General features: G+C 38.9%; 1 protein-coding gene across 1 annotated transcript in view; it reads right to left on the minus strand.

Moving 5' to 3' along the window:
* CHSY3 (chondroitin sulfate synthase 3) overlaps positions 1 to 17,302 on the minus strand; it is a 157,125-nt gene extending 139,823 nt beyond the window's left edge. Inside the window, exons 1-2 of the mRNA XM_021381567.1 lie at positions 16,600 to 17,302; positions 15,062 to 15,345 (exon numbers count right to left, since the gene is read on the minus strand). Coding sequence (XP_021237242.1) covers positions 15,062 to 15,345; positions 16,600 to 17,302 — 987 coding nt within the window. The remainder of the gene's footprint in view (positions 1 to 15,061; positions 15,346 to 16,599) is intronic.

Consider the following 17,520-nt stretch of genomic DNA (forward strand, 5'->3'; position numbering starts at 1 on the left):
TGAAACTGTTAAGCATTAAACAAGCTTTCTAAAAGCTCTTTCCTCCCTCATCCTAGACAAAGCCTTGAGATAAATGCCCCATGATGATCACACTATTCAGTTTTTGAAAACTCATGATAACAAAAATGCTATAATGACTATTTATTAGATGAAATTTTGACAGTGAACAGAAAGAGTGTGTATGAACTATGTGACCTCTTGAACTTAGCAACAGTTGTATAATTCTGTGCTTCAGAAAAATTTTACTAAAAATAATGATAGAGGCATACAGTACAGTCTAACACAACTGATTTTATGTTTGGACATATCTTTTGTCAAAGCAATTCTTCCAGCAATGGCACACAGCTGGTCAGCACTACTGTCTAACACAGAAGGGTTATCCAAAGCTGATCTGGAAACATAACAATAAATTTTACACATTATGATTCTTCTGTGCATATTGATTGGGTGAGATAAAAAAAATAAGCTTTTTTATGTTAGAATTAAAGTCTGTGTTCTTAGAAATTTATTTTAAAAATGTAATCAAGTATTTAAAGTAACTACAACTAAAGTACAACTACTGACTTTTTCCTGCAGTGAAATTTGAGATAAGCTCCTGAATGACTCTTTATTCCTTAAGCGTTCTTCCCAGCTTAGATTACTCAGTGTAGCACCATCTACAAAATGCTGTATAATTTATTCATACTTCAAAAAAAATCCACACTAAAGACAAAGGCTAATCTGTTTAACATGCCCATATATTAATATTTTTATTAAATAAACATTTAAATGAATTTAATGAATCTAAGTTAGTTGCTAAACTTAAAAAGAGAGCATTCATATTACACTTGCATTATTTTTGAAACCCTTAGTCCACTGCCAGCTGAAAAAAAAAATCCCTACTTTTATATCAAAAAATAAGTTTGATTCTGCTAACTCCCAGAAAAAAAAGTTCTGCTTTTAGTATGAACTGTATTTAGAATACACTGTATTCAGCACTGGATCAGAGATCAGATGAATATGATGGTTATAAATTCTATACACATACTATGAAAGCCTCGTAAGATAATAGTTGGAAAAGAAAAAAAAAAAATACACTGTGATTTCAGGTAAAGGCTATATAATCTTTAGACATCACTGTAATCTCCTGACAGCTACAGGGTGGCATGTTGGCAAGACTCTTCAGAATGCTCGTTCAGTGTACCTGTAAAAAGGAAATGCACATTCAAGACAGCCAGCAGGTTAGGCTAAGTGTCATTATAAATCTGAAAACTTGAAGAACATACCCATCCAGGACTAGAAATTTTCATTTAGCTTCCTCTTTCATCCATCTAGTACATATGATGCTGTAACATCTTTCCTAAATGATGCATTTTCAAGAGGAGATTTCCACGATACACAGATCATTTTCTTGAGAGCTCACATTTACCAAGTCCATGTTTTCAAGAGAACATACTTTTGAATAACCAAAAGTCTCTTTTAAAAGAAGTCTTTATTTCATTGTTGACATTTCAAGGAAATCAGCTCTAGCTACCACTTTTAAAAGTACTGGGCTGCTTTCCTAGCCTAGTTAACTTATATATATATATATATATATATATACATATAGATACATATGTGCATATATTTATATACACACGTGCACATACACACTTCTTCAAGTTGTGGTTCCCTGAACAATTAACTGGAGTCTTCCACTTCTTTAAGAAGTAGAGCATTCATAAACAGCATATACAGGATTTTTGTTTTTTTTTCCAAATTAAGTAAGAAATCATAACATGAACAATTCTGCACTACACAGTTGACATTCTTCAAACAGAAACATCACCTCTACCAAAGAAGTCCAGTATTCATTACTTGTCCTGATCGCAATGGCCACATGGCAAACACTAGAAACAACTGCATCTTCCATAGATGTTCAGCTTTAGATTCAAGTAACTGACTTTAAAAACAAGGTCCAGTGTTTAAAGATAGTATTCCCAGATCGTGTGAAGATTTACAGTAAGTTATGTGCTTATTTACTTTCTACAATAAACAACATCTAAAAAGAAATGGCAAATCACAGAGACCAAAGGCAACTTTCCTGTAAGATGCAATGAATAGCTTCCTTTAGTCAGAATGAAAACACTTAGCAGTTCACATCACTTGTGATTAAATGTTTTCCAAGATAAAATCTTTCTTACTCACTAATCATTCATCTCATGGAAAGTAGAAGTAGACTTGGAACAACTGTGAGTGTTTTCCATGTGAGATGTAATCACACAATACAGCACATTCCTTCTCCCACTGCAGCAGCATCTACCCTTGCTGTGGAGGCCATTACGCTAAAGAAGCTCACTCTCTTTATTTGGGGAAACATATTTTTTATCTCATAAAATATCACATTTAAGACAGCACAGTTATATAATGGTGACATGACTAAACATGTGACTGCTAAACTAGTAAATTTTAGCATAAATAAAATACTCTGCTAGTCAAAGGTTCAATATTTGAAAATGGTTGAAGATGACACTGACCTAGCAATACCAACCAAATGCAGAATGATAATGAACGTACAGCGTGATGAAGCCTTAGAGATGGTAAATGTAAACCGGAGTTGTAGGAGTGAAGCTGCTTCCAGTAAAAGAAACATTTAGTATCACAGTAAAAGTTACAGATGACCTCTCATATACTGTCCCACACCTAAAGCTGATCACACATAGTAAAAATAAAAAAGTGACCAAAGCAGATGAAAATAAATGTTACTGGAAGAACAAGAGGAAAATAAAGCACAGATTCTGCCACCTAGCCAAAGTAAAGCTCTGTAACATTTATCAGTATTGAAGGAGTAAGCACAAGGGAAGAAACAAGAGCCTTCTAAGGTAACTAAAACATGGTACAAGAGCAAATGGTTGTGTATTTGTCATACAGAACTTGAAAGGGAAAGTAAAGAAGCTACTTACTGAAGCAATCAGATTTTCACAGTATTCTTGGGATACTGTGGACACAGCACAGGTAAAAAGGGAAATCCTACTATTTAAATAGAGCACAATATGCATATAAATAGGAAGGCTGGGAAGGGATGCTTGTACCAGCTGAAGAATGTTAAGTCTTCCCAGAAGAGTCCTTTCATTTTCACAAGTGAAAAGAAAAAAAAGTCTCCAGGTGTAAATACTAGAGAGCATTTAGCCCAAGAACCAAAAATTAAATAATGCATCAGCAAACCTATAAGGTGGGAGGGTTTTTTTATTTTTTAAAGTATGGCAGAAAGTTTGTGTGCCTTGATAGACAACAAGAAAAAAAACTTTGAAAAATAAAGAATATTACTCATTAAATGTGTGTTAGCTATGAACAAGGCAAAAGCAATAAAATAGTACAAATGCCTCTATACCATAACTCAAACACTGATTAGCAGCACTAATTAGCGGCATTTTAAAGATTGAATTTTCTTCAATAAAGTTGATAAAACCTTCAAATAAGTTTATATATTCAAGATCGAGAAGGAGAGATAATTTCTGTTGTTTACATGGTAGGGAAAAAGAAACACACAGAAGACAAGTTCAGAAATGGATCATTTTCAGTGGTACATATAAACAGTATTTTAGTGGAAAAAGATTCTAAGTCATTTCTGGGTCAGTTTTGGTTACTCAGGAGAGCAAAGAGCTGCTATGTGATAAATACATTTTCTAAAAACAGTATATGATATATTTAAGCCTAATTTTATTAGAAAAATTAAATTACTCCTAGTCATCAGCTTTACTTTCCAGGGAAGCTAAAAAGCATTTAACAGCTTGCAGCATCAAAGCAATTTCACCAGATCAGAAGCTTCATTTTTTTATAAAAGTAACTTACAAAAAAAAAATCTGCAAACATATTTACAAAGGAAGATTTATCGACACGTAGTCAGATTATATGCTCCAATACACATCCTTTAAAGCAATCTCAACACAATACATCAGCACACAGCCCTAGATTTTCACGAGCTTAGACAGTAACACCCATGTAAGGTGCACAAGACTATCCAAATGAAAAATTGGGCTTCTTACATCAGGTAATCCTTCAACAACCAATTAGACCTCAAGCAATTAAGAAGCATAAAAATAGGCACTAAATCATATTTAGTTATTTCCTTAGAATATGGGAATAAATGGAAATAACAACTTGTTAGACACAAAAGTATTCATAACCTGTACTGATGAACAGATGCCAAAAGAGCTCTGTTGAACATCTCTCCTCACGATGTATCTATCCTCAGTGAACAAAGTTTATTAATTACACTATGAAACATTAAAATGCACTTTGAAACCATTAAAAAAACCCAACAAATTAACAACTTATTCTAACCTTGTATTAATCATTAAAGCTTCTCTTAACATAAAACTGAAGCTCTTAACATAGTAAATATTTTCTCTGTCTACCTGCATGACTATAAGGGATGTGACATGAAAAAATATAATTACTTGATTTGTAGAGGGTAATACTTAATCTGCAGAAACTTATTTTTACCAAAATGATTGAGGTAATTATGGCTAAACATAAACAACAGAATAAAAATCAATAAGAAAAACACAAATCCGTTCCCTCCCTTACTTCCCTCCTAGGCATCATCTTTTATTTTCTTCCAAGTTATAAAGAACACAAAGTGCCTCTACATTGAAGATAACACAGGTATTAAAACTAGCGAAATTATCAACTAGTTTGCTTCTATTGGCAAATCTACAGTTTTAATGCAGAACCTTCAAACAGATCTTTTCAAAGGTCACTTCCAAGGCAAATAGATTTCCAAATGATGTTTAGCAATGGAAAATAAACAATGAAGTTATTTTAGTAAAATTATGATGTAGTGCTCAACATTCCAATTGGCAACTGCAGAGTTATTTTAAGCTCTTATGGGAAGCTCCTGCACTTCTGAAGTTACCTGCAGAGATACTGAAGTGTATTTTCAAATGCAGAAGTAGGCATCACCAATGTTCAGATATATGAAAACTCTGAAAGCTCTCATTTTATCAAGTCAACAATTATTCAGCTAAGAATAGCATATAATAGAATATCTAGGAACATACTTAGATATTTAACATGGTTGTTCTGAGGGTGTCAAATAGATTTTCCTCTTCTGAGCTAATGAATTTTTCTTGGCATTTTATCAACAGCATCCACAGCTAATAGAAATCCTATTCAGATCAATATGGGAGCATAAGTGCTTTCACATTCCTCACACGTCTGTTTTAAGGCAAAATCTCATGAGAAAAGATTTGTGAGGATGGAACTCCCAAACACGAGGTGCTGATTCAATAAAAGCTCTTCCTAACACACAGACCTCAATGTAGACATGTCAGCCTACTATTCCAACTTACCTTCTTACAGCACATCCCTCTCCTGATTCTAGCACCATGTGCAGTGAAAATAACACCACCACTGCTGCTCTAAGCATTCTCACGCTGATGAACTAGGAAGCCTGGACTGGGCTGGATAGCTGGTGAACATGCTGAGACTGACAACCAGCCATTCCAGGTGGACACGATAGGAAGATGACACATCTCCCATATCTGCCCCCATCACAGAGCTGCCATCAACAAATATACATGCTAACAGTACAAGAAGAAGAGGAATTTAGAAGCAAATCTGAAGCAAGGTTTACTCTCAGGTTTCATACGCTAAACGTGATGGCTAACTGACTTCAAAGAGGGCAGTGAACATTGACTGCTCATGACCAGGATGCATATAGGGATCCTCAATGCAGAGTTTTCGGTGCAGAATTCTTTCTGAAGGTACAAAGAGCAACCAATGTCTGGAAGAGGTAAACAAACACACCCTGCAACTTTAAGCAAACTTCAAAGCATCAAGATGCCACAAAAGATATACACTTACATGACCTACTTGCAGATACTAAAAACTCATTCCCCCAAATTACCATAGCCAGATATTAAAAAAAAAATTACTTTTTACCGTTTTCCAATATTTTGTATTCTTGTTCATTCGTTCCAGAAAACTACCCTTGGTTAGGCGCAATTATTTCCCCCTTGCTTCCCCCTTCCCTCCCACATGAAGACAAATAAAAGTAGAAGAAAGAAAGAATCAAATATACTAAAACCTGTTTTCATTTGTTATACAAGGGTTTATAATTAACAATATAATTTACGTAACAACAAAAAAATTAGAAACAACAATTAAAAAAAATTAGAAAAGCTTAATAAAACAGTTTCATTCGACAAAATGTTTTGTCATCACTTGCATCCATTCTAGATAAATTCCCTGATTTCTATAGCTAAGACTTGTGTACTTTAGAAAATTTTTCCCAAAGCTGATAAAAAGTTACTGAGAAAGTTACTGACTTTTATCACAATCAAAAATAGGAAGCTGTGTACTTCTAGCAGGATAAGAGTTCACTGGTAAGAAAGTTCCCTTTGGTGATGAAAAGTTATTGTGATAACAGGCACACTATGATCTGTAGCTGGGGATAAAAATATATTTCAAGAAAAATGAAAAGCCAAAAAGCTAAAATGAAGCTGGAAGCCAAAACATATGTACATAAAAAACAGAATGGCACTCATATAACTGTAAAGAACAAACTGAAAGATAAATTCCTAAGCTTTACAGTAGTAAAGCTGCATTAAATACCTAAAATGATTTAAAAGGTTTGAGGGAGCTTCCTCTGCACTACAGGCATGCATAAACATATTTCTTTAGCCCCTCTGCTTTCATCCCATGAGGAGATTCTTTACACATGCCACACGCAGAAAGGGCAACAGCAAATAAGTCATCCCTTCAGATGTTAACTTGTTCTTGACCAGTTGTTTAAAAAAAAAAAACAAAACACAAAAACTTAGGGATTTTAACGTCATCTTGAAAACAAACAAAAAAAACCTTCACAGTATCAAATGCACAAAAAAATTAAAAAAAAATCCCATGCCAAAAATGATAAGCCTATTTCAAAAATATTAAAAGGAATGCTCCATGTTTCTAAATCAAATATTTAACCACAATGTAATTTTAAAAAACAAACAAACAAACAAGAAAAAAACCACACCTAACTATTTATTAAGTCCCTCAGTCCTCAGTATTCCAATTGCTTGGTTAAACCAGCACATTTCAGAAGAGACCTAAACATTTTTTAACATTCAGAAGGGGTTAGTTTACTAAAGGTAAAACTTAAAGCAATATGGAAAATGACTGTGGAAAATGTGACTGCAAAGCACTCAGTTAAAATAAATGAAAAAGTAACCTTCACTTTCCTATGTTTGTTTCAAGACTAAATTATACATAAAACAGCATTCACAAAGCCTGTGTCAGTTACTCCTCCAGAATTTCCTAAAATTATACCTCCAGTTGAAGATGTTATTTGTTTGCTAGGTATACGTATCTTTTAAAAGATATTACAGCTCAGGTGGAACTACACATTTATTTGCTGTCCAGTTTCTAATATATACTGAAAAAGTAACTAACCTGTGGACTAATCCTGAGCTTAAGCTATTAGCCTCCTCTGGTAACAAATGTCAAAGGTCAGTACTACATACTTGCTATGTTTCAAATTAAGAAATGTACTTTTAAAATATTTTATGTTACATAATGAAATTAAATATTTAAACAAACGTATATTACAGCAGCACATAAGGACAATAACCTAAAATATATATTTTCATATGAAACACCCCAGTAACTGAAAGTACATTTGATTAGTACTTATTTTAATTAAACTCTTTTTGTTTACAACTTCCAGTTTCTCTTTCTGAGCAGTTTCTGTTTCAGCAGAATCTTACATCTTCTGAGCTCCTCAAAGGATGTGGAAGCTGGAAAGTCAGAATAAAGTTATCATGAGATTTCCTAAATCCAGACAAGAAGAGATATAAAAAAATGGTCTAGAAAAAGTAACAAAACTCATCAACTCTGGAGGTTGAGAGGGAGCAGGAACACTGAGCCTCTGCCTATTACAGTCTTCAAAAATACTGCACACACTCTGAGCAACATTATACCCTTTAATTTAGCTAAATCAGTCTGCAACACATAACTCATGTGCAAAAAGGCTCAAGCAATACAGTCAAACAAAACACTTTGTCAGAAACAATAAATATGATAGAAATTTTAAGTGTGGAAGCGAAGCTTACACTTCACAATGCAGGAAATAAAAAGATACTGAAAACAATGAAAATTCTAGGAATATCTATAGAAAGTACTGCTTTCCAGGTGCTTTGGTTGATTTGATTTTGAAGTAAAAGGCAGATAATTTCAGGGCAAAAAGCAAATGAGTCAGCATTTCCTAGTGCTTTGTTTCACAGATTCACTTTAAGCACAGAATATACTCTTGACCCTTAGCAGACAAGTTCTTCATCTGCAAGCCTGCTCTTTAAAATCAAGTTTATTCCTTGTATAATGTGACAAGCACTGCCAAGAGAGATATGTAATGGGCTTAAATGAGGTGACTATTACAACAGTTGTGTCACTATTGCACTGTCTCACATTGAACACAATTTTTAAACACAATTTTAACAGCTAGCCTTCTGCACTATACTTTTATGGAAGTATCACCCCAAATACACCAATTGCACAGAAGTTTTGAAAAATTTATTTTTGATAAAACAAGAACATGAGAAAAAAGCTGAAGATGTTTAGGTTTACATTTCTACTTAGGTTGAGAGACAATTCAGTATACCCACATACAGAATGAAGGACAATTTTGAATCATTTCAGAACTTTTCCTAATGTTTTCCTTTTGTATGTCAGAGGGGTGCCTCAGTAATTCAAAAAAGAGTTTTAAGAGAAAAACCTTTAAAATTTACTAACATTCAAAACAGACTAGAAAGCTGTTACACAGCCCACACAGCCCTGCACATAAATACCTGCTGGCATCTTAAAGGAAAATATATTACAAGGAAAGCAGCTACACTATTTTCACCTCATGGACATTAAACCACCTGCACATGCCCTACAGCACCTGGGCAACTCAGAACCAGGAGTCAGAACTACACAGCCACACACTCCAAAAACCCTCAAGCAGTACTTCCTGACAGGGCACTCAAGGAAAGACAGGACATCTGATCTGTAAACAACCCTGAAACCTATGAGCAGCAAACCCTTCATTAGACTCGGAAGTAGCCCCTTAGCTCTAAGATCCATAGTTCAGATCCCATCATTGGAGGGGCCACAGCTGCAGGCTCACATGCGCCTGCACATACCTCCACGCTGGCTGTGGGTAACACTGTCTTGAGTCCTTCAAAACAAAGATACCAGGACACCAGCACCTCCAGCTCTTGTGGTCCTGCTGAGCCACCCTGGGAAACACTGAAGGCTCTCAATAAAATGCAAGTACGAGGGATGACTGTCTTCTCACCATGAACCTTTTCAACTGCCAGCCAAGCTCACCACGTAGAATAACGTGAGGCAAGAAGGTAGGTTCAGCGTATCAGAACACAAAGGAGGGAGCCACATGTCCCCAGATTCCCCAGGAACAAGAGCAAATGGTTGACTGGATATTTCTCACAAAGACAGAGAAGGAGCAGAGAGCCGGCACAGCACTACAGGAGCACTCATTTGAGCAGGTGGCTCAAATGAGGACCACAAGGGACAAGAGAAGAATGACCCAATTTCATCACTACAATTATTGCAATAGGATATTCGTTTAATGACTTTCTTTTAATTTGGTAACACATACACACAGAAACACTGTACTACAATGGTATGGAAACACAAATCACCTTTCTAATCTGGTGAGAATTGTATCAAGTGATCAAGTTTGATAACTACAATTAATGCTGCTGTAACAAGGCAGCTTTTGATAATAGTTAAGAGGGCACATGCTGAGGCCTCTGCGATCATCCTGTTTCTTTCCTCACACCCTCACACACACCACTACAACCTTAATTATTCGCACTTCCATACATTTTTTTCCTAGGATCACTGACAGCTTATTCTATGCCCTTTTAATGGTTGCATTTAAGTAACTATCTAATGTAGCTGCTCAGCCTAAGTGCAGATGTGTAGGTATCTCTGCTTCAGGACCTAGTGTGCCAGTATCCTAACAGCAAAACACCATCTTAACTTCACCAAAGGCAAATACATCTCTAATGCTTGTTTGGTGTACTGTTCAATTGAAAGCTTGGCTGTGATCCACCATCTTCAAAATAGAGAGAGACAAAGTCAAAGAATCAAAGAATCACAGAATATCCCAAGCTGGAGGGGATCCACAAGAACCACCAAGTCCAACCCCTGGTTCCTCAAAGGACCACTCAAACACAAACAGTTCTTCAGCTAAGTCCCCCGTTGAAAATTAAGAGACATAAGTAAGGAAAATCAACATTTAAATGAAAGTACTTTCAGAGGAAGCAGAAGATGATTTGTAGGGATTCCTATATCTCAGGAGATAGTCACAATGCCAGGGCAAGCAATCTGATCTCAAGAGGTATCTTTGCAGGATACTTAAAGTACTGGGAATAGAAAACAAATACGAAATTAAGGAGTTGTTTTATTTAAAATTAAAAAAAAAGTTGATGCGACAAAACTGTTAAACAATGGGAAAATATATACAGTCATTAATGTGGACTGCTTGTACGTACAAAGTACATTTTTTTAATATCAAAGCATGCATCACCTAAACATTTAAAGTGTACGGGGCATTTTCCATGAACTTAGTTTTAATGCCTATTTTCTCCTGTAGAAAGTGGAATAAAGTCTACAAAAAGAAAAGCCTTACAAACTTAGCATTAGAATAAGAGTCCCAAAATCTTAATTAGTTTTATGCTGCATTTCTCACCTTCCCATTTCTGAAAAAAAAAAAAAAAATCTTCTGGGTCTATCTATATGCTGACCATGTTTAATTTCTGTTTAGAATTCTTACAGGCACCTTATTTATGCTGTGCATCTTATTTCGTCCTTTTCTGATCTTTTATGTACTTAGGTTACAAATCACAAAGCTACCTTTTAACACCAGAAACATCAGTTAAAAAAAGAGAGGAAGGGAGGAGGATAAAGCCATCAGCCTTGTTTTTATTTTTTGTTTTCAGAATAGCCCTCTACAGAGTAGACCCTCATAAAAGGCAAAGCATGGAACATGATCTCTGTTTTTTAACCGTATTTCTGTTTTCTAAAGAATAAAACAAGTATGAGTCACTAACACCAAGCTACCCTCTTCATTCACTGCAAAACATTTCTAGGCTTCAAAATTAGAGGAGAAAAGTTGCTCTCTTGAAATATAGACTCTGAGAACACAAAAGACCCTATTTAATCCCTATTATTATTGATCTGGGGGAAGCAGAAGATGCTAAGAGCTAAAAAAGAAAAATTCCTGAGATGTTTTAGAGAGGCATTTTTAACGAATGTACCAGTTTTATCACACCTTAATCACTGTAGCATTGCCAAAACTGGAGAATAAGTTAAGCCATAATTGAAAAATACATCAGAACAAATATGGATTTCCTGCAAAAAGCAAGAGGGAAAGGACCTGAGCACAACAAGGGCCCCATCAGTCTCTCCTGCCTGTGCTGGAGCACTGCATCGCTGCCATAGCTCAGCTGTTGTTCCTGACCTGTAAGATGCTACCAGGCTAACGCTGCTCTCCCACACACTCCCAAGCACCACTGCCCCTTTGTCTCTCCATCCGACAGGGGCAGCGGTTTGGATGGTTCACCCTCACCCCAGCCCACCACAGGTATGCACAGCATGGCAGGGCCAAGCAGAATGGCTGTGACGGGCAGCCATCGCTCACCAGCAACAGCCACCATTAATGCTGACTGGGAGAATCTGACAAACAGCAGTCCCAGGGCAGGCCTGTGACTCCTCCACTCTACACAAGTGCCCAAAAAACTCTGTTATTAGACACACTTTCTCAGCACCCCAGTGACTAATCTGTGATTTAAAGCAGAAGAGTGCTGTCAGCAGAGACAGAGAGACAAATCATCTCAGCCATAACTCGTGGCATGTGGGAGATCGGTCCTCAGCCCTGGCTTCCAACTGGGCACAACAAGGATTAAACTCCAGAAAATTACTCTCTGAACAATAGCTACTCACTGCAGGCTCATAAACCTCTTATTTTCCTGTTCTTTCTGATGGAAAAAATATTCTTAAAATAACAATGTAACCCTCTTCTTGCCAGCCAGTATAAGTGTATAAACCAGTACAGGCATACAAGCAAGCACAACATCTGGTGGTACCTTTACACAGAAACAAAACAAACCTTGAGAGCCAGTCATGCTCACCTACACCACCACAGCCACGTGGCAAAGATCAAACGCCTCACATTTTCTCACGAGTTCCTCAATTTCTTTCATCCTCGACAACAACAAAAGACTTTTAGTTCCAGTTCCTGGAGAATAAATCCAGTAACAAAATGACGTCACAAAGATTCTAATTTATTCTACAGTTTTTCTACTTCTACGAATCTGAATGGAATTGTTCCCAGTTCATATTAGTCTCCAGCTACACATGCTATACATAAAATGCCAAAACCTCCCCAAAAGCAGTGATGTTTATAAAAACCTTCCAGCCCAGCAGGACTCAGTTCAGTACTTCAGTACCAGAGGTAGAACTTGCTTTGCAGTTCATCCTAGCCACAGTCTTTGTTTTCGCACATGCGTCTGAAAGAGTAATTATTTCTCCCAGAGCACAAAAAGTACAGCTGATGAAAGCAGCAATGGAAAAGCAAACAGTAAGAGTTTCAGTGACCTAGGGAAAAAGTAAAACCCTGTCACAGTCAAATTTAACCACTTGCAACAACAAAGCCAGTTCAGGTAGTGTATCAGACTCCGGCTACACAATACAAAGGCATGAAATTATGCCCATGCACAAAAGCAGTTTGAAGACCCTTTGATTTATCAAAGTATCTAGAGCTTTTTTGAAACTGAAATTAAATTTCCAGCTCTGCCACATAGAAAAAATAAAATTTGCCCCAGAAGACTCTTTCAAAATGTATGCCTAAAATAATTTGATATTTCAAGTTTTTAATATACAAAATACAGATATTTATAAACAGTAATCTTAATCAATAAAGCAGCCTGTAAAAGTTTTAGTCTGCTCCAAAACATCTCTACATGGAGGCAGAGAGGTACTTCCAATTTCTCATGCCTCAAAATGGATAGGTCCTGGCTGCTCTCTCAGCATACTCCATTCCCCTTCCAAACAGATTTAATACTGGGATAGTGCTCAAAGCAGCTTTGTCTTAACCATCCATGTCTTCAGGAGGATCTGCTGCACAAGCAACGATGTTAAATATTCTTCTAACGAACAAACATTATGGTCAGAAATTAACAACTATTACAACAACTATTACGTTTGTTTGTTTTCCTATTCTTCATTATATAGAAACAGGGCCTTCAGAAGCAGCCTAAATTCAGGACTGGTGCCACTCTACTCCAGACTCCATGCAAACACACAGACCTGTTCCATGAAGTTAACATTATCAGGCTTCAATCTTACCATGAGAAGCTGGCAGCTGTGTAATTCAAGTCTCCAAAACTGAAAAAAGCAAACTCTTGTTTTGCTCTATCCCACTTACACTCAATTCCTGGAGCAAAAATTTCCTGACATTCAATATTAAAATAAATTATAACCAAGTTATCATCAATATTCTTCCCCAAATTTCTTTCCAAGAAGACAAAACAGAAAAAAAAAAAAAACCACCTTCCAAGATATTACTGTCAAGACAGAATTAGAATTCTAATATCTGATATAAATAAGCAGGCACTCAATGCCTGTAAGGATTTTAAAATGAACTTTCACAGGCAAAGTCCAAATATATCAGAATATAAGATTAAGCTACCAATGTTTAAAAGTCAGATTAGGAACTACTAGTCCAACACTGATCCCCATCTGCACAATAAATACCTTCCCTGTTCTACAGTGCAGTGTTCTGCAGTGCAGCTGGTGTATTTTTTCACATTTTAATTCAAATCACTTGTTGAAGTAGTCTATAGAAAGACATTTTGATAGTGGAATAAGAGATAAGATTTCCACTGCCTAGATCTTAGCAATTTAAGATTCACTGTTCATTCACCATTCATACAGCACAGCCTACCAAATCCATTTTTAAACAGACACCTTTTTCCAGGCCTTTCAGAAAAAAAAACACTAATGCAGAAAACCAATTATTTTTCCTGACTTTTTGTCTTTAATACCACACAACCTCTTTCAGTGGCTCATTTAAATCATTTTCCTGCTTAACGAGGTAATGCCACAAGGACAAGCGGAGATTAATATTAAAGAACCAGTCAAAATAACTAAAATTTTATTCATCGTATTAGCTATCACTCTTCAACCTTCCGGTCAGCTGCATACTCATTCTATTTTAATCTGCAAAGATGGTCTCATCATTAACCACAATGTTTTCAGTGTAATAGCCCTGAATCCTAGTCATGCCATTTCAAACAAACTTTTTTGGAGCTGCAACACATCCCTACTACTTCAGAAAATGTTGCTACTGAATGAAGTCATTTGTTCCCAAAACAACTTCAGCATACTTAGATTTGTTATGCTGTCCATGTCTGCAATAAATTTAAACACTATTCTTTCACTAAGTAAAATACTGTTGAAAGTATATGATGGACAAAGGCAATTTAACAAATTTCCTATCTGTACAAGAAAAAAAACAACCCTATTTCTGCTTTTGCCCATAAGGATTTCTATTCAAATCCATCTGAATAATTAAGAAAATTCCTCTTCAAATACCACAACATATTTTATGAACTTGTCCCACAGAAGAAAAAGATATGCCAGATGCTTATATAAAAATGATTTCTGAAAGGGTCCAACCTTAACAGCATACATCAAATTGAGCAGCATCCTGCCAAGGGTTATTTACAGAAAACCTTCAGGTAATGCTTTAGCAACTTATCACATAGCAATACTTAAAACGTGGTTGATACAAGATACAAGATATAAAGCTTACAGATATAAGCTACAGTAACCATCACAAAATGAAAACTGAAAAATACAAGCAGAAATAATAGATGCTTGCAGCCACATGCTGTGAATGTTTTCCTACCATTTCTCCTTGCAGTCTGCAGTTTACATTCTAATGCGTTTATTAAAACCCAATTATGGTTGAAAGAGATGGCAGATACACTGCAAGATGCAGAATCCTGTAAACAAACAACTCTGTGCGACAAATCCTGTTACTTACCTCGTAGGACCAGACACACTGTGTTCCTCCAAATCTTCGGACACACCTGCCCACTTCCACATCCTCGTGAGTGGTGTACATCTCGCGAAGGCACTGCCCTATGTGTGGCACCATCCTCCTCAGGACCTCCCGGCTGAAGATCATTCCAGGCCCTCCCATGCAGAAATTCTCTCCAGGCTCAAGCCCCAGCTTCCCAAGTTCTTCATTGTTACCCAGTCCAGTCTGTCCCAAATACAGAGGTTTACTGCTGTTCAGTGAGCGAAGAAACTCCTCCAGTTTTTCACCTGAAAAAGATAGAAGATTATCTGTCTACTTAGTCAGCCACCTGTTTTCCTGCATCTCAAGCTTCTTCTCTGAAATCTTACAAGCACCCTAGACTATCACAGGAAATGACTTCCAGTGTAGTATCCCTAGACAAGTTTATATTTCTCAGACTCTTTTTTTAAATGAATGTCTTCAATTAATATTTCAAGGGCACTTTCCATGTAGCCTGAAGAGAGAATATGATCAAAGCCTTGCTCTGTTCAGCCAACACTGATGGAAATCATTCCCTCTCTAGTTTAAAACTCTTTAATGCAAGACAATTTGTCAATACAGTTCTAAATTGAAGAGACACCGAGGAGAAATGTCAGGTATTACTTTAATGAGATTGAATTTGGAAAAGATGAGAGCAAGCTTAAATTAAAAGAAATCTTTGATACAGAATGATTTCCTGTTCTTCCTCTTGGAACATGGTGAAAATCAGGCATTTTCCTTTAAGCAGCTTACCTATTTTTGCAAGAAATGTAATTTAGCATTTACTTGAAATTCAGAGTTGGCAGATAGGTTTAACTTGGACCCAATTAAAGACAGGTTCACTACAACTCAGAACTACGCCCAAAGACAACAGTGGCAGCTTTTATTTCTGCAACCAAACCCATGTAGGTGTGTAAGCAGGCCAGAGATGAACAACAGCTGACAAGTAAGCAGCCTATTAAATGACTCAAACAAACCAAGTGACTAATAGTGTGCAGCTACCTCAAGTTAACTTTCTACAGTTTGTACCATGCTCATAACCCAGCCTCTGCTTTGCCATTCCTCCCTAGGAATAACAAATAACAGCGGTTTTTCTCTTATTATCAGAAAGCAACCTTTTTCCTTAGGCAGTGGCAAGCACATACCAAAAGGCAGAAGGCTGCAGAACATCCTTAACTAACAGTGCTGCAACACCCACGCAGCACCAGGGCCAATACTTTCTGGACGCACCGCGAAGCATAGCAGCAGCTTTACAAGTAGACTCGGGGTCTGCTCGGCTTGCAGTGCTACTCAACCACGTGAGAATTCTCAATAGCGCTGAACACGCCGCCTCCGAGGAGCGTCAAACCGCAGCCCCCGCGCTGAGCCCGGTACTGCCACCCGGGGCTGGGAGACAGCTCCCGTCGACCGGCCCCCTCTGCCCCGCCACTGCCGAGTGGAACGGGACGGCCTCTCTCCACGATGCCGACGCGGCGTCCGGTGCTCCCCCGCCTCCCTCCCACCGCCGGGGCACCCGCGGTCACCTTTAATGTAGACGTCGTCGTCCGCCCGCATGAACCACTCGTATTTGTCCAGGTAGTGGTCGTGCATGTACTTGATCATCATGAAAGATTTCTTCTGAGGCGGGTAGGAGTCGTCCACGCCGGGCAGGGCGACAACGGGCAGCGGGGGAAGCCCGGGGGGCGCGGCCGAGCCTTGGCTGGAGAAGAACTCCACGCGGCCCGGCACCGAGGACGCCCACGTCCGCTGCGCCGCCACTGCCCGGCTGCCCAGGTACTTCTGGGCCGTCATTACGCCCACGTAGAGGAAGTTGCGGGGCTTGGCGCAGCCCGCCGCATCTCCCCAGTCCCCGCTCCCGTTGCGGCTGCCGCCGAGCCGCCCGCTCCGCTTCTCGCCGCCTTCCTCATCCTCCTCAGGCTCCGCTTCCCTGCCGGCGGCGGGGCTGGACACCGTGCCTTCCTCCGCCGCCGGCAGCTCCCACGGGCTGCTCCGCACGCCCGTGCTGCCCAGCACCGCCGCAGCCACCGACTGCCCGCCCGCCGCGACGGCGCCCCCGGCCGCCCCCGGCCCTGCCGCGCGGGCGTAGTAGGAACAGAGGCTGGCGCCGCGCCGCTTCTTTTCGCTCATCTGGGCCAGCCGGGGGGCGATGAGCCAAGAGGCGGCGGTGAAGCCCAGCACCAGCCCCAGCACCACGCTCAGCCAAGGTCTCCGCGAGCGCGCTGCCATGGCGCGGGCGGGGCGACGTCCCGCCGCAGCGTCCCGCCAGAGGCGACCACCGTCCCGCGGCGGCTCCGGACGCGGCTCCCTGCCCGCCGCGGCGGCCCTGGCTGTTGCAGTGCTCCCGAGGCAAACTTCTCAAGGGCGAGCGACAACGCGGACGGCGTAATACTAGCAGCGGCCCCTCGGCTGCTGGCACCTTGTCACCGCCGCGGCTGGTCCCTCCC

The sequence above is a fragment of the Numida meleagris genome, chromosome Z, assembly GCF_002078875.1.
Source record: "Numida meleagris isolate 19003 breed g44 Domestic line chromosome Z, NumMel1.0, whole genome shotgun sequence".
Lineage (NCBI taxonomy): Eukaryota > Metazoa > Chordata > Aves > Galliformes > Numididae > Numida > Numida meleagris.